The 18,707-nt window shown below is 37.7% G+C and overlaps 1 protein-coding gene across 5 annotated transcripts in view; it reads right to left on the reverse strand.

The window, feature by feature from the left end:
- Positions 1 to 18,707, reverse strand: part of ZC3H8 (zinc finger CCCH-type containing 8) — a 34,764-nt gene that overhangs the window by 6,898 nt on the left and 9,159 nt on the right. For 2 of the 5 annotated variants that reach the window (XR_003437694.1, XM_027129046.1), the window contains exons 3-8: positions 13,841 to 14,078; positions 12,808 to 12,947; positions 10,650 to 10,772; positions 10,138 to 10,249; positions 9,022 to 9,131; positions 7,715 to 7,764 (exon numbers count right to left, since the gene is read on the reverse strand). Coding sequence is in view for 4 of the 5 variants with exons in the window: in XM_027129046.1 (XP_026984847.1) it covers positions 7,735 to 7,764; positions 9,022 to 9,131; positions 10,138 to 10,249; positions 10,650 to 10,772; positions 12,808 to 12,947; positions 13,841 to 14,078 (753 nt within the window). In the remaining variant the exon portion in view is untranslated. Of the gene's footprint in view, positions 1 to 7,386; positions 7,765 to 9,021; positions 9,132 to 10,137; positions 10,250 to 10,649; positions 10,773 to 12,807; positions 12,948 to 13,840; positions 14,079 to 18,707 lie in introns of those variants that run through there. The other 3 variants (XM_027129048.1, XM_027129049.1, XM_027129047.1) reach the window with 3 other exon arrangements.

Here is an 18,707-nt window from a genome sequence, read left to right on the forward strand (position 1 = left end):
CACACACACACACACACACACACACACACACACACACACACACACACACACACACACACACCTACTAGAGCTAATAAGTGAGTTCAGCAAAGTCTCAGGAAACAAGATCAATAAACAAAACTTAATTCTCTCTCTAAATACAGCAAATGAATGACCAAAAAATGAAGTTTAAAAACCAATTCCATTCAACAACAGCATCAACCAGAACAAAATCTGTAGGAATAAATTTAACAGAAAAAGTGTAAACAGTACACTTGTACAATGAAAGCTACAAAACACTGAGAGAATAAAAAATCTAAATGAATGAAGATGTTCACAGATCAGAAGACTCAATATTATTAACACGGCAATCCTCCACAGATTGAATGCAAACTCTGTCAAAATCCCAGCATAGTTTTTGGTTTTTTGTTTTAACATCTTTATTGGAGTATAATTGCTTTACAATGGTGTGTTAGTTTCTGCTTTACAACAAAGTGAATCAGTTATACATATACATATGTTCCCATATCTCTTCCCTCTTGCGTCTCCCTCACTCCCCCCCTCCCTATCCCACCTCTTTAGGTGGTCACAAACCACCTACCTAATCTCCCTGTGCCATGCGGCTGCTTCCCACTAGCTATCCACCCTACGTTTGATAGTGTATATATGTCCATCCCACTCTCTCACTTTGTCACAGCTTACCCTTCCCCCTCCCCATATCCTCACGTCCATGCTCTAGTAGGTCTGTGTCTTAATTCCCGTCTTACCCCTAGGTTCTTCATGACCTTTTTTTTTTCTTAGATTCCATATATATGTGTTAGCATATGGTATTTGTTTTTCTCTTTCTGACTTACTTCACTCTGTATGACAGACTCTAGGTCCATCCACCTCACTACAAATAACTCAATTTCATTTCTTTTTATGGCTGAGTAATATTCCATTGTATATATGTGCCACATCTTCTTTATCCATTCATCTGTTGATGGACACTTAGGTTGCTTCCATGTCCTGGCTATCGTAAACAGAGCTGCAATGAACATTGTGGTACGTGACTCTTGTTGAATTATGGTTTCCTCAGGGTATATGCCCAGTAGTGGGATTGCTGGGTCATATGGTAGTTCTATTTTTAGTTTTTTAAGGAACCTCCATACTGTTCTCCATAGTGGCTGTATCAATTTACATTCCCACCAACAGTGCAAGACTGTTCCCTTTTCTCCACACCCTCTCCAGCATTTACTGTTTCTAGATTTTTTGATGATGGCCATTCTAACCAGTGTGAGATGATATCTCATTGTAGTTTTGATTTGCATTTCTCTAATGATTAATGATGTTGAGCATTCTTTCATGTGTTCGTTGGCAATCTGTTTATCTTCTTTGGAGAAATATCTGTTTAGGTGTTCTGCCCATTTTTGGATGGGGTTGTTTTTTTGTTATTGAGCTGCATGAGCTGCTTGTAAATTTTGGAGATTAATCCTTTGTCAGCTGCTTCATTTGCAAATATTTTCTCCATTCTGAGGGTTGTCTTTTGGTCTTGTTTATGGTTTCCTATGCTGTGCAAAAGCTTTGAAGTTTCATTAGGTCCCATTTATTTTTGTTTTTATTTCCATTTTTCTAGGAGGTGGATCAAAAAGGATCTTGCTGTGATTTATGTCATAGAGTGTTCTGCCTATGTTTTCCTCTAAGAGTCTGATGGTTTCTGGCCTTACATTTAGGTCTTTAATCCATTTTGAGTTTACTTTTGTGTATGGTGTTAGGCAGTGTTCTAATTTCATACTTTTACATGTACCTGCCCAGTTTTCCCAGCACCGCTTACTGAAAAGGCAGTCTTTTCTCCACTGTATATTCTTGCCTCCTTTATCAAAGATAAGGTGACCATATGTGCGTGGGTTTATCTCTGGGCTTTCTATCCTGTTCCATTGATCTATATTTCTGTTTTTGTGCCAGTACCATAGTGTCTTGATTACTATAGTTTTGTAGTATAGTCTGAAGTCAGGGAGTCTGATTCCTCCAGCTCTGTTTTTTTCTCTCAAGATTGCTTTGGCTATTCGGGGTCTTTTGTGTTTCCATACAAATTGTGAATTTTTTTGTTCTAGTTCTGTGAAAAATGCCAGTGGTAGTTTGATAGGGACTGCATTGAATCTGTAGATTGCTTTGGGTAGTAGAGTCATTTTCACAATGTTGATTCTTCCAATCCAAGAACATGGTATATCTCTCCATCTATTTGTATCATCTTTAATTTCTTTCATCAGTGTCTTATAATTTTCTGCATACAGGTCTTTCGTCTCCTTAGGTAGGTTTATTCCTAGATATTTTATTCTTTTTGTTGCAATGGTAAATGGGAGTGTTTTCTTGATTTCACTTTCAGATTTTTTCATCATTAGTGTATAAGAATGCCAGAGATGTCTGTGCATTAATTTTGTATCCTGCTACTTTACCAAATTCATTGATTAGCTCTAGTAGTTTTCTGGTAGCATCTTTAGGATTCTCTATGTATAGTATCATGTTATCTGCAAACAGTAACAGCTTTACTTCTTCTTTTCCAATTTGGATTCCTTTTATTTCTTTTTCTGTTCTGATTGCTGTGGCTAAAACTTCCAAAACTATGTTGAATAAGAGTGGTGAGAGTGGGCAACCTTGTCTTGTTCCTGATCTTAGTGGAAATGGTTTCAGTTTTTCACCATTAAGGACAATGTTGGCTGTGGGTTTGTCATATATGGCCTTTATTATGTTGAGGCCTCTATGCCTACTTTCTGCAGGGTTTTTATCATAAATGGGTGTTGAATTTTGTTGAAAGCTTTCTCTCCATCTATTGAGATGATCATATGGTTTTTCTCCTTTAATTTGTTAATATGGTGTATCACGTTGATTCATTTGCATATATTGAAGAATCCTTGCATTCCTGGAATAAACCCCACTTGATCATGGTGTATGATCCTTTTAATGTCCAGCATACGTTTTTTGCAGAAATTTACAAGCTGATCCTAAAATTTATATGGAAAAGCAAAATACAGGATAGCCAAAACAATCTTGGAAAAGAAGAACAAAACTAGACAGCCTGCAATTCCTTATTTCAAAACTTAGTACAGTCACTCCTCCATATCTGCAGCTTCCGCATCCACAGATTCAATCAACTGTGGATCAAAAATATTTGGGAAAAGGAATTCCAGAAAGTTCCAAAAAGCATAACTTGAACTTGCCATGCATCAGCAACTATCTGCACAGCATTTACACTGTATTAGGTATTATAAGTCATCTAGAGATGATTTAAAGCATACAAGAGAATGTCCTTAGGTTATTTGCAAATATGCCATTTTATATAAGGGACTTGAGCATCCATGGATTTTAGTATTTGTGGGATCCTGCAACCAATTCTCCTTGGATACCAAAGAACAAATATAAAGTTATAGTGATCAAGACAGTGACAGTATATAAGGATAAACATTATAGATCAAGAGAACACAACTGAGAGCCCAGAAATAAATCCTTACATTTAGTTCAACTGATTTTTGACAAAGGTGCCAAGGCAACTCAGTGGGGAAACGGTAGTTTTTTTAAATGCTTGCTGGAACAATTGGGTATCTATATGCAAAACAAAAATTTGGATCCTAACTCACACCATTCCCAAAAATTAACTCAAAATGAATCACAGACATAAATATAAGAGCTAAAACTATTAAAACAAATTTAGAACATAAAAGTGAATCTTGTGACCTTGGATTAGACAAAGAATTTTTAGATAAAACACCAAAAGCATGATCCATGATGGAAAAAAACTGATAGTGTACTACAACAAAATGAAAACGTTCATGCTTCAATAGACACTCTTTTTAAAAGGCAAGCACAAATTGGGACAAAAAGACAAAGCCACAGATTGAGACAAAATATTTGCAAATTATATATCTGATAAAGGATTTGTATCCAACATATATAAAGAACTCTTACAACTCAATAATAAGCTTACAACCCAATTAAAAAATGGGCAAAGATCTGAATCCACCAACAGCACATGAAAAGATGCTCAACACCATTAGCCATTAGAGAAATGCAAATTACAACTACAATGAGATTCCAGCTCACCCCTAACAGAAAAGCTATAATCAAAACAGCTGACAATAACAAGCATTGGTGAGGATGTGAAGAAACTAAAATCTTCCTACAATGCTGTCTGGAATGTAAAATGATGCAGCCACTTTGTAAAACAATGTGGCAGTTCTTAAAAAGTTAAACATGTATTTACTGTCGGACCCAGAAATTCCACTAAAGTAGTAACCTACTCAAGATAAATAAAAATGTATGTCTGCAAAGCTAATAACAAGCTCATCCTGATTTTTCCGCCTACCAATACTTCCTTGATGAAACCTAAGGTTTTCTGTGATCTCAAGTAGTCACCTCTTGATCCCATGACCTAGAAATAAGTCATCCCTGCTTGAGGAAAAAGTACTTCAAAATAACACAGGTCCAAACCTACCCTGAACTGACAGCCACCCACCAGCACCAAAAAGTTTCACAAAACCGACCTGTTCCTAATTGTACCACCAAAAGGGAAAAAAGTCCTTAGATGAGAAGTTCCTCAAGAGAATATTCATTTATGCATTTGGTACCTTCGTAACATTGCTTTTGTGTGCTATCTCCAAGGCATATTTTGACAATATATTTAGAATTCTCATTTTCAAAAAAAAAAAAAAGTATGTCCACAACACAAAGATTCATACACAAATGCTCACAGCAGAATTATTCATAATAACTAAAAATTGGAAATAACACAAATATCAATTGTTGAAAGGATTAAAAAAAGTGGTACATCCATACAATGGAATAATGGAGCAATTATTTTTTAAAAAAATCACTGATATATGCTAAAGCATTGATGAATCTCAAAACCATTACACTATATGAAAAGAGCCAGAAGCAAAAGACCACATGCTGGGGCTGCCCTGGTGGCGCAGTGGTTGAGAATCCACCTGCCAAGGCAGGGGACACGGGTTCGAGCCCTGCTCTGGGAAGATCCCACTTGCCGCAGAGCAACTAAGCCCGTGTGCCACAACTACTGAAGTCCACACACCTAGAGACCATGCTCCGCAACAAGAGAAGCCACTGCAACGAGAGGCCCGCGCACCGCAACTATAGAGAGCCTACGCGCAGCAAAGAAGACCCAACTCAGCCAAAAATAAAAAAACAAAACAAAAACAAAAAAAGACCACATGTTGAAATTTATATGAAATACCCAGAAAAGGCAAATCTAGAAAATTCATTAGTGGGATTGGGAAGTGACCGCAAATGGGTAAAAGGAATCTTTTGGGGGTGTCAAAAACCTTCTAAAACTAGATTTTGTGATGCTATGCAACTCTGTAAATTTACCAAATAATATTGAATTATACACTTACAACAAGTGATATATAAATCATACCTCAACAAAGCTGTTTTTAAAAAAACTAACAAAGTAAAAGGGTCCAAAATAGTCAAGGTGCTCCTGAAGAACAACATTAGAAAAATTATCAAACTATAACAAAATCCAACAAAGCTCCAGTAATTAAGGCAGTAGAGTACTAGAGCAAAAGACAAAAGGAACAGAACAGAGACCCCAGAAATAGACCTCTGTTTGAAGGAAACTCGATATATACCAGAGGGGACATTACAAATCAGTGGGGAAAGGGCAGTCTTTTCATTTGAATGGTTCTGGGAGATTGGTTATCCGTATGGGGTAAAAAAAGAAAATCAAGTCCCTATAGCACACTGTTTTAAAAAAAAAAAAATCAATTAGTCTTAATTCTTCCCTTTTCTCTATACCCCAGCTACCCTCTTTTTCGTGTAATTAAAAATTTTTTTATTGAGGTATAATTGACATATAACATTATACTGGCTTTATGTGTACAACATAATAACTCAGTATTTGTATAGATTGAGAAATAATTGCTACAGTAAGTCTAGTTACCACCTAACACCATACATACTTAACCTTTAGGATTTACTCTCTCAGCAACTTTCAAGTATGCTCTACAACATTACTGACTATAGTCACCATGCCGTACACTACAGCCCCATGACCTATTTATTTTATTGCTGGAAGTTTGTACCTCTTGACCCCTTTCTTCACCTGTTTCACCCACTGCCCAATCCCCATCCCCTCTGGTAACCACCACTCTGTTCTCTGAATCTATGATTTTGGTTTGGTTTTATTTGTCCATTTGTTCTGTTTTTTAGACATAAGTGAAACCGTAACGGTATATTTCTTTCTCTGACTTATTCTGCTTAGCATAATTCCCTCAAGGTCCCTTCAGAAAATTTTTCATGTAATTTAGCAACTCCTCCCACATGGAAAGTACAGAAAGTAGAGTATACTTTCCTACTCCCTAACTTTGGGCTTGCCTATGTGACTTACTTTGGTCAATGGGTTGTAAGTAAACATGATGTGATACAAACAGGGCCTTGCCCTCTTGTCCTTCTGCCAATGCCATGAGAAAAACATGCCCCAGCTAGCCCCTTGGTCCCAGGAGGAGAGTGAGACAAATGTGGGGCAGAACCATCCCAGTGGTTCTGCTTTATGAAGCACAACCAACCCAGCCAGAGCCAGCCTGTATCAGCCTACTCCCAGCCAATCTGCAGATGCATGGAAAAAGAAATATTTACTTAACTCCAAAAACCTAGAAAAAATTAAAGTACTTTACAGCCTCATGATAGGGAAGGATTTCTTGAGTAAGACGCAAAACACAAAACCTACCATAAAGAAAAAGATCGCCAAAACAAGTAATTCTGCTCACTGAAACGCCTTTAAAAAAGTGAAAAGACAGCCCACAAAATGGGAGAAGACTTGTCACACATACGTCACAAACAATTTGTATATAAAAATCAATTTATAAAGGACAATCAGCCCAACAGAAGCATAGGCAAAAGACATTAATGGCATTTCCCTGGAGATGAAGCTCAAAAACCAGTAAGCTTAAGAAAAAATGCTGAACTTGATGAAAATACAGCCATGTGGCACCATTTTTACACCCACTAAATTGGTCCAAAAATTTAAAGTCGTGACAATATAAAGCATTAGTGAGTGGGGAGCAACAGAAATTCTTTTACACAGTTGATGGCAATAAAAACTGTTATAAGTACTTCAGAAAAGATTGGTATTATCTTAAGTTTTAAGATGATACAACAATTCTATTCCTTGGTACGCTCAGGACAACGCACACACATGTTCATCAGAAGACATGTGAAACAGTTATTTATAATAACAGTTTATATTTTAAAAATTGAAAATAACCTCAATGTCCGTCAATAGTAGAATGACTAAATAATTTGTAACGTATTCATAGAATAAATGCTATACAAGAGTAAAAATGAATGACAGCTGCATGCATATACGTGAATGAATCTTACAAGCCCAATGCTGAACGAAAACAGCAAGTCACCAAGAAGTATAGAATGTGATACTGTTTAATATCCAAACTCAAGCAAAACTAAATATAATATTTGGTGAATCATACACATTTGGTAAATTTACAAAGAAACAAAACAGAAGAATAAAAACACAAAAAGACAGTGACAAATCCAGAAAGGGAAGCAGGTCCATGGAGATCCACATATATATCTATTTATATGTATCAAATATTTTATAAGTTTTTAGTGGGGTAGGAGAGAGAAAAAGACTTCTATTTGAGAAAATGTAAAAAGGCCTATGTCCTCATGCCAATTTCTAGAGACATTTCAGAGGGGGAAAAAAGTGTTAAATCATTAATTTTACCTTTTTTATGCATTTTACTTTCATGACGACTTCTTTTCAGGATCCAAAGCCTAGTTTGGGGGAAAAAAAATCACGCAATCATTTTTATGCATTGAATTCAGGTACATCATCATACTCTTATAATTTTCTAAAGATTCCAATAATATTCATCCTAGTAATTATCTAATAATATTTACTATAAGTGGAACTGGAAAATGACTTTTACATTTATCGTTTTTTCCACATACATTCATGCTAATGAACAACCAAATATTTGGTATAATTTCTAATTCCAGGGTAACCCTTCATATTTCACAACTAAAAATATCCAGAAACAAGGACCTTTGACTTTCTAATATTTGCAATATAGTCAAGGGAACTTCTGCCGCAAGATGGAATGGTTTGGTTTTAAAAGAGTCTTTTATTTTCACTTATATTTCAGTTTAATTTTGAAGAGACTAGCTCCAATTAATACATGGGAAATGAAAGAACATAAACGACTATTATTTTTCAATTATCTTTTCTTACACCTGAAAGAATATTTGAAGAAAACTTTGAAATAACTACTTAAGTATGTTTTGATGTAACCCTAAAATATTTATCAACTGATGATCCTTAACTTTCCTTCTAAGAGTATAACAGGAGTACTATTTCTCCTATTTGCTTTGTTTTCCTCTGGTTAACTTAGCTACTAAGGTTGCTAACTACACTGAAGGTTTTAAGAACATTCCAATTTACACCAGCAGTAAGTATAAGTTTTCCTTTAAGCTACAAGGAAAAATATACAAATGAATTTTCTAAACTGAAGTAAATCCTTAGATTATCAGTCCTAATATAACCCACATGCTACCCTATGAGGCACTCTCCTTAAGAAACTGTGAGTGTCTTTTCAAATTCCACCCTTAGTTCAAAAGTATTCTTTAAAAAAGAAAAACAGGGCCTTCCCTGGGGGCGCAGTGGTTACGAATCTGCCTGCCAATGCAGGGGACACGGGTTCAAGCCCTGGTCCGGGAGGATCCCACATGCCGCGGAGCAACTAGGCCCATGCGCCACAACTACTGAGCCTGCGCTCTAGAGCCCGCGAGCCACAACTACTGAGCCCACGTGCCACAACTACTGAAGCCTGTGCGCCTACAGCCCGTGCTCCACAATAGGAGAGGCCACTGCAATGAGAGGCCTGCGCACCGCAACGAAGAGTGGCCCCCGCTCACCGCAACTAGAGAAAGCCCGTGCACAGCAACGAAGACCCAACACAGCCAAAAATAAAATAAAAAATTTTAAAAATTAAAAAAAAAAAAGAGAGAAAGAAAAATTAAAATTATACTTACTTTAGCCAACAGTTCTTGTGTTTCAGCAGTCAGGGGAGCATGTGAAAACTTGCAATGTTCTCCCTGATAACATTTTGCTCCTGTATGGTAAAACTTGCAAGGATATTCATGTTAACCCAAATGTTAAGGAAAAGAACAACCGTAATCCAACTAAAAGAATTTGTTATTAATTTAGTAACTTTATTTTTCCTATGTAAAGTTCTTTTCTACTAGTAGAAACAAATTCTCTATTTAAAATATGAGACAGTAAATTGTTAACTGGGTTATAAGAAAAATCTAATTTTAGGATGATTATAAAGTTTATTGGCTATCACAGGACACTTTTTTCCTTCATATCCATTCTTAAAATAAACTACAGGTATATTTCACCAATAAAAGAGAGGGATGTGTATTTTAAATACTTTGAGAAATGGGATTATTTTTAAAGCATTCTTTTGCGGTGGGGGGATTAAAGTCAATGACAATGATATGTCTTACAAATCTGGATCCTTCATATATTAGGCTTGTATAAAATAGGAACAATTTATACAGCTTCGATATTGTTTTCTAGGAAAAATTTCTCAAGTTAGAATTTGCGATTCCTTCTATTGAACGACTGAAGGAAAACAACTTTTGTGTTGATCAAAGGTCCAATTACCCTAAAATGTTTATGTTTGTATTTTTACAACATGTCTAGACCATTTACACTGAAGAGTTAGGGTTATTCTTCAAATTAAGGGACAATGTACCTCTAAACAATACTGAATGTGCAGAAAACGAGTACTCCCAAACTGTGCAATTCCTGCCTCTTTTATGAAGTAGATTACATGAATATAGATTCAATTAGTGGAGGTCACAGCAGAAATTCAGAGAAGTTTTTCTGGATAGGTCTGAATAGGTCTCATGAAGCTGTTACACTACCCAGGTTGAGAGGATGTGCATTTGAGAGAATTTCTAAAGACTCTTGCTTGGGGGAAAAAGAAAAAAAATGTGTGTACAATTTAATCACTTCAATACTGAGTTGAGCTTGGATAATGTAATTTTGCCATGGCTAAAACACTTGGTTTCACTCAAAATTTTACATTCATGTAAATGTTTATGAAAAGTAAAGTTACTGTACCTTGTGATAAAGGATATTATGCAAATACAGGCAGTTTTCACCTCTGGTACAATATCCTTGTACATAAAACTTACACATTTCCTTTTTCTTCTCTATCTCTGCAGCATGATCAAATTTACACTGGTCTCCCTGGGCCAAAAGAAGGGACAAGGAAAAACCATTATTCCTCATAGTTAAGTCATTACAATTCCTACTTAATGATTCTAGAAGAAAACAAAGTCTTAGAAGCAGTACAGTCTAATTCTTAACGAGCTATCATAACCACATCACATATATATATCTGCTTAAAAATCTGTCAAGTCCTTAATATTTTTAACACAAAGCATTTAAAAAAAAATTATCTACTCTCTCTCCTAAACATAAAAGAATATTTCAGTAAAATTTCCTAATTGAAACTTTCCCAGAAGGAAACAGTTCTAAAATTGTACAGGTATGCTTTTGGAGTGTCTAATGGAAAGAGGAGTTGGTTTTAGTACATTTTTGCTATATCTTACATTTTAGTATATTTTTGCTTACACATTTTTTATACCTTAATACATTTCCTTTCAAGAAAATATTTACAAATTTGTTTTCCCTGGCGTTGCACCGTATGTTGGTTGATGAATCCCTGACTCATTCTCACAGGCTGCTGCTTCTCTTTAGGTTTACCATCCTTTGAAAACAAAAACAAAAAACTAAATGTGAGAAATAAAAAATTAAATATTTTATTCCATTGTACAAAAAAATGTGTTCTTTAAATTATTTATTTATTTATTTATTTTTGGCTGCATTGGGTCTTCGTTGCTGTGTGCAGGCTTTCTCTAGTTGCGTCGAGCGGGGGCTACTCTCTATTGCGGTGCGCGGGATTCTCACTGCAGTGGCTTCTCTTGTTGTGCAGCACGGGCCCTAGGCACACGGGCTTCAGTAGTTGTGGTTCGCAGGCTCTAGAGTGCAGGCTCAGTAGTTGTGGTGCATGGGCTTAGCTGCTCCACGGCATATGGGATCTTCCCAGACCAGGGATCAAACCTCTGTCCCCTGCATTGGCAGGCAGATTCTTATCCACTGCGCCACCAGGGAAGGCCGTACAAAATTATTTTAAACCACCTTTAACAACATTAAAAAGTAACTCTTCTGAATTGGCCTGCAGGTAAGATGTGGACTTTTGTACATCAGTTGAAAAAAATTAATGTTTTGTCAGTTTCAACAGCATTCCATCACTCGTTTTAAAAAATTAATTTAAAAATTTTAGAAGGAAAGTACCACTACTTCTGATTAAAAAGTGAAGTCTAAGAACAAGGCTCTTTAGAACAATGGGGACAAACCTCAAAATCATAAGGTAAAGCAAAAGTAGTGTGATCTTTCATTTCAGCGAGATGCTCACTACGTGTGAGCTGAGTGTACTGACGAGCTCAAATTAACAAACATAATTAGAAATATACCCTCAAAAATGGCAATAAAGGTATGAAAACAAAAGGGGAATTTCATTTTACGTCTTTAGAAACATAAATCACTTTTAGTGTGTTAACTTGTGGTACAACTTACAGCTTCTATGTGCCATATACCCGCATACAGTCTTAGGAATTCAGTAAGTACAAAGAAGGGAGCTGGCTGTATATTTATGTGATCTACTTTGCAATAATGTCAGACTTCCACTTAGCACCATCAAAATTATGTGTCTAATAAATGTCAGTTTTAACTCTGGGTTTTATTTTGATTATGTTATTAAATTCTAACATATATGTTTGCATCTGTTCCTCATGTAGCAGGGCTGTCAGCTTTGGCTGAATAATCATTTGAGTCAATCTAAACCAAACAAAAGGGGGGACTTTGCTTGTGGTCCAGTGGTTAAGACTCCACGCACCCAGTGCAGGGGGCCCAGGTTGTCAGGGAACTAGATCCCACATGCCGCAACTAAATATCCCGCATGAATCAACTAAGACCTGGCGCAGCCAAATAAATAAATAAATATGTAAATAAATATATATTTTTAAAAAAAACAAAGGAAAGGGAAACTGCCTGGCCCTTGTAACTACAGGCAGTTACCTAAACCCTAGGGCTTCGGATTCCTCCTTTGTAAAACAGATTTTATATAAATACATTTCAATCTATAATATTTGGTATTTCTAACAGTTTACCACCCTCAACTCTTGCCTCCTGAACCAAGCCTAACAACAAAAAGGTGGCCATCCAGCTTGGAAGCCCTCAGAAAAGCAGAGTCCAGAGGACTCACTTATTGTTCTACCCTGATTACATCTGCAGACCAAGGAAGAGGAACTTCTACAAAGCAAAATCAAAATTCCAGGAGGGTAGGGAGTGTCTGATAAGGTCAAAGCTCAAAAATATTCATTTTTAATTTCCAGAGGGAGTCAAAAACCAACAGACCAGGGACTTTAAGAGTAGAAACTCTGTAAGACTCTGTGGCCTTTGGAATGTCCTCATGGCTATCTTATATTCTCTCTGCCTCCCATATCTGTTTTTGCACAGCCCTCAGAAATCAGGGGGCTTGTGTGCGTGTATACAGGGGCAACAGGTACGACACTAAGGCCTGAGTGGGCGCTGGCAGGTAACGAGTGTGAGGGAAGGCCACCCAACAGTGAGAAAGAAGAACCCACGGAGCGCACTGGAGGTAAGAGGAGATCCCATTGGGGTGCAAGATAAAAACCCAGGGGCAGGCAGTGCCCTCCGCAGACAGGCGTGTACTCTCATACCTGTTCCTGTGAGCCACTCTCCCTCAGGGAAGCGTCTGATCCCTTGTCTCCAGTGCCAGGCCATTTTCGCTTCATTTTCTTCTGTTTACCATTCTTGCGAACAGCTTTAAGGTTTTTATTTTTATTTTTTTGTTTAACAGCTAAAAGCAAGAAAGTTCCGTTTAAAGGTGATATGAAAGTCCAATAGCAGTTTACTCTTAAGAAGTATATTCTCTAATAATCCAGGAAAACGTCTCCACTGCTCGAAGCGTAATAACTAGGATGATGCGGACCTGTCTTTCTAGAAGCTCTTGGATTAATATACTGTGGATCCCAAATTAACTCTTTCTGAAAATATGTAAGGCATTATTGGGGAAAAAAACAAGATAATTCACGAAATCAATCTTGCTAGCCATCAGCCAGATCCTTCTGAAGTGTTCAGAGTACAGTGGATCTAAGTAGGAACTGCTATAGCACTGTAACAGTAAAACCTTCAAATGTTTTAAATGACCTCATATATGGCTGTCAGATTACTCCCTGAAAACATTTTATATATTAAGTTTATCTATAGATCCATTTTAAATAGAAGAACATTTAAAGAGGGAAAAAAAATAAAATGAGAAGATTAAGAATTTCATTTACAATTGCCATTTATTCTCCTATCTGTGGCTTAATTTCATTTTAGTCATCTAAAAGAATATATTTCTGAGTTTAGTCGGCCACACTACCATCCCAGAAATTAATTAAACCCATTCTTCTTTAGAGGACAGCAAACAGGTATTTCCTGTCCTTCACACATGCTGAGGACAGGGATTTAGCATTCTCCCTTTCAAAGTAGTCACGTCCTTTGAAAACCCTCCTGCACTCTCCGCTCCTCCCGCAAACTAAGCATCTGTACACCAAGTGACCAGCTCACATTTGGTGTAAAGATCCAGGAAAACGTGATCTTATCATGAGATAAAATGCAAGCGAACCCCTCCCCCCCCATCCATATGTGGACAAATGTGACTGCTTCTATAGATAACTTTAAATGATAAAATAATTGGACTCTTACCTTTACCTTTCTGGATATCCTTTGCTCCCTCTTTCTTCACAGATTCTTCAGGAAGCGATAAGGATTGAGTAGCATTTGCCATCTCTTTAGCTTGTATATATTGTTGAAGCTCTTTAGCAAAATTATCTTCTGATTCCTGACTGCAGATATCATTATCACTATATACATCATAGTCCTTACTTCTTGATTTTCTACGTTGCAAATTCTTCCGTGATGTAGAGTTTCCAAAGTGCCTAAACTAAGTGAAAATTACATTTTCAATTTTTAAAACCTAGCATGATTCAAAACAATCTGGTTATAAAGAAGAAGCAAAGACTGGCCATGATCATTGTTGAGGTTGGGAGATGGGTACGTAGGGGTTTCATATGCTATTCTTTCCGTTCTTGAGTATATGAAATTTTCCAGAATTAAAAAAAAAAAAAAATCTATCCTTAAAGATGGTTTGAGGGAAGATTCTGAATTTGTATACTGTACTTTACTGAATTGAAAGACTAAAGCCCCGGGGGGTGAGATGAATTGGAAGATTGGGATTGACATACATACACTAATCTGTATAAAATAAATAACTAATGAGAACCTGCTGTATAGCACGGGGAACTCCACTTCGCTGTACGGTAGAAACTAACACAACATTGTAAAACAACTATACCCCAATAAAAGAAAAAAAGAAAAGAAAAAAGAAAGACTAAAGCCCTATATCTTAATTATTTGATATAAAAGAACTACAGAATTATAGTTCACATTTTATTTCTCCCTTTGCATGGACTATACTTTTAAACGGTTTAACTCAATAGATCGTCATTTCATAAAAGAACAAGTACACTGTAATGGCCCAATTGAAAATCCACTATACTAAGTGAGATACATCACACATACCAAAGCCTATTTTTTCCCTATAACTCACAGCACTGGTGGCATAGGATGTGGCAGCAATGATGAGAAGAAAGAATTGCCCCATTCTCTGTAATTAAGTTAATTTTACTTTCAGAAATAGTCTTCTAACTCTGTTGTTGGAGCTGCCCCAAGGTGACAGCTACAAACACAGGCATCCACTGGAACAGGAACTCAGGTATGGCAGCTGACCCTGAAGCAGCCCGAGGTGATCAAAGCAGACAACTTAAAGCACTTTGCATATAAAAATTTCCAAGTACTGGTTACAGAGGTGTCTATACTTGGTGACACAGATGTATCAAGCTGTATAATTACAACCAATACATTTCAATTAAAAAGTTTATTTTAAAAAAGCCCAACTGCCAAAGGGCTCCTATTCTGATCTCAGGAAGAGATGATATGTCTGTCATTAAATTGGCCAATTACCTTGCTCCAGAGCTTTTGGGGCTGGTCTCATCTACCCTCACATAACCGAGGAAGGCAGCAAAGGAGAATCACAAAATATACTAGGTGGTCCAGTTTAATGGTTTACCTTTGATGTTTAACTTCCAAGCTAGAAGCTGTACCACTGGAGGGTTGACTATGGCCTAGAAAATGAATTTGCCCCCTGCCTGAAGAATCCGAACAAGCTGAGAAGATTGCCTAACCTGACAAGGGCTTCACTGTACATCTTATTTTCATTACACCAGACAAGACTACCAACCAATCCAATCTTCAAGCCTCCAAGTTTCTCATCTCTGAGTCCTCAAGAAAAGAGCACCCTTTTCCAACATACCAACTTGTAAACAACTTCGGGTTAGGGGTTAGGCCTGGCCTCCTGCTTTTATAAATAACGTCTTGCTGGAACAGTCACACTCATTCATTCATTAATCTATGGCTGCTTAGCTGTGACAGAGACGATATGGCTCACAAAGTCAAAAAGATGCACTTATCTGGTCCTTTATGAAAAAGTTGGCTGACTCCTGTCATAATTATTATGTTTACCTTGGTTTTGGCCTTTAATTTTATTTAGTAGGCACAGGGAGAACCAAAAAATCATTCAATATGCAACAGTTCACAAGAAGTTTAGCTCAATCAAACATGAGATTCTATTCAGTGCATCTGAATCAAAATATTACGAGGATCCAAATGGGTGAGTATGTGTTCCCCCTCCCCCGCACAAGATGTGGGGGCCTGCAGTACTGAAGCAGACCCCTTTTACTACAAGTAGTAACAAAACTGACTTATTTGTATTAAATGAAGAGATGAGATGACTTGGCAACATTATAAAACGAGGACAATCATCAACTACATTGTTTTACTATAGAGAAGTATTCCTAATTGATATGATTCTTTTCAGAGGGCACCGAAATACACAATATACAAATGATTGCTTAAATACTTTTCTTCATGCAGCTAACTATAAACTCATTGCTTCGATGTCTGTTGTTCTCTATATAATTTGGAAAGTATAAGAACACGATATTACAACTTTTTTATGTTTTATAAAGGAGTCTACATAAAGTATTCTTCTTCTTTTTTAAGTAAAAGATTTTCTTGCATTTGATTCAGGATGGTATATAGAACTCATATGGCCTCCTGAAATTCCACAGAAATAAAAGTATAGAAATATAAAAATTAATAGTCCTAAAATAGTGTGTGTATAGGAGACAGGGAATGAAGTACACTCATTAGGAATTAAGAAAAGTTCAACAAATTCCTGGCAAATTTTTGACAAACAAAAAGCAAGTTATAATTTGGAGGTTGGGCTTAGGGTGCAGTGTGAGAAATAGGGCTATAAATGAGAATGACTTAAAATTCTACATAAAAACAAACAAAGCTATTGTAACAAATTATCTCTGCCCACCCACCCCCAACGCAGAATACAATCAAACAAAAATTTACCCTGGGCTGGGGACTTCCCTGGTGGCACAGTGGTTAAGAAACCGCCTGCTGATGCAGGGGACACGGGTTCGAGCCCTGCTCCGGGAAGATCCCACATGCCCGGAGCAACTAAGCCCGTGTGCCACAACTACTGAGCCTGCACTCTAGAGCCCAAGTGCCACAACTACTGAGCCCAAGTGCCACAACTATTGAACCCGCATGCCTAGAGCCCATGCTCCGCAACTAGAAGCCACCACAATGAGAAGCCCGTGCACCGCCACGAAGAGTAGCCCCCTCTCGCCGCAACTAGAGAAAGCCCGCACGCAGCAACAAAGACCCAATGCAGCCATAAATAAATAAATTTTTAAAATTTATTAAAAAAAAAAAATTTACCCTGGGCAAAAAGAGAGCTATTCGCTAAAGAAATGTATTAAAATGTCTGATAAAAGCCAAGTCTTCTTGTATGGGTACTAAGACCCCAGAGTGAATTCCTCCATATTCTGACATTTGGGAGCAACTCCCACGAGAAAAACACTCTATCCACTCACTCTGTATCAGGGTTCTTAACCCGCTGTCCAGAGATGGCCCCACCCCGCCCTGCCTCTGGCCAAGGGTCTATGGATAGAATTCAATGAACCTGGATAGTAATAAAAATCACACATTATTTTCATCAACCTCTAAATTGACATTTGGCATTTTCTTCTGCTTTGAACTACAGCAACAAACCACAGTAGTATTAGCAGCAGCTGCGACTGTCACCACTAGAAATCACAGGCACTTTCATATATTATCGTTATTGCAGACCTCAAAATATCTTTTATGTCATCACTATGTCAAAATTACAATAATTAGACCTAATGCTGGATCTTACTATTTAGTGCATTTATAAAGAGCATATTACTCTTACCCCATTTGTTCTTTAATATTTTGATAACTGTGTTTCAATAAGATCAATTTCCATTGTAATCTAACATATTTTATACACTTAAAAACATTATCATGGGCTTCCCTGGTGGCGCAGTAGTTGAGAGTCCGCCTGCCGATGCAGGGGACACGGGTTCGTGCCTCGGACCGGGAGGATCCCACATGCTGCGGAGCGGGTGGGCCCGTGAGCCATGGCCACTGAGCCTGCGCGTCCAGAGCCTGTGCTCCGCAATGGGAGAGGCCACAGCAGTCAGAGGTCTGCGTACCACAAAAAAAAAAAAAAAAAAAAAAAAAACATTATCATAAGGGGCCCATGGGCTTCACCAGACTGCCAAAGGGGGTGCATGGCACAAAGAAGGTTAAGAACTACTATGCTGCTGGACACCTAGAGATGCACACGGCCCACTCACGTACCGAATGCCCCATCAGGCTTTCCGTTTAGAAGAAAGGCCTATGGAGACACAGACCTACCAAAAGACCAGCAAAGAACATCCATCAGCTCTCCAGGCCTTTCTTAAATCAAGAGACATGAAGAAAAACAAAAGCTAATGATGAAATCTAGAGCAGTGGTCATTAAAATATAACCAAGGACCAAATCTACCCTGCTACCTGTTTTTGTAATAGTCAGCAAGCTAAGAATGGTCTTTACATTTTTTAAACGGTTGGGGGAAAAAAAATGAAATAACATTTCATGACACGGGAATTATATACAATTCTAATTTCAGCATCCATAAAGTTTTATCAGAACACAGCCATGCTCACTCATTTACGTATTACACTGGCTGCTTTGAGAGCTGAGCAGAAGCAGAAGAGACCGTAGGTGTGGCTGTGGCTCTCTCATCACTTTACACTCATGCTCAGCATACCATGAATTTGTGACAGTATAACTTTTTTTTTTTTTTTTTTTTTTTTTTGCGGTACGTGGGCCTCTCACTGCCGTGGCCCCTCCTGCCGGGGAGCACAGGCTCCGGACGCGCAGGCCCAGTGGCCATGGCCCACGGGCCCAGCCGCTCCGCGGCACGTGGGATCCCCCCAGACCAGGGCACGAACCCGCGCCCCACGCATCGGCAGGTGGACCCCCAACCACTGCGCCACCAGGGAAGCCCATAACTTTTTAAAAAAATAAATTTACTTATTTATTTATTTATTTATTTTATTTTGGCTGCGTTGGGTCTTCGTTGCTACGCGC

Source organism: Aethalodelphis obliquidens, unplaced genomic scaffold (genome assembly GCF_003676395.1).
Source record: "Aethalodelphis obliquidens isolate GAN/ISIS:26980383/991018 unplaced genomic scaffold, ASM367639v1 scaffold35, whole genome shotgun sequence".
Classification (NCBI taxonomy): Eukaryota; Metazoa; Chordata; class Mammalia; order Artiodactyla; family Delphinidae; genus Aethalodelphis; species Aethalodelphis obliquidens.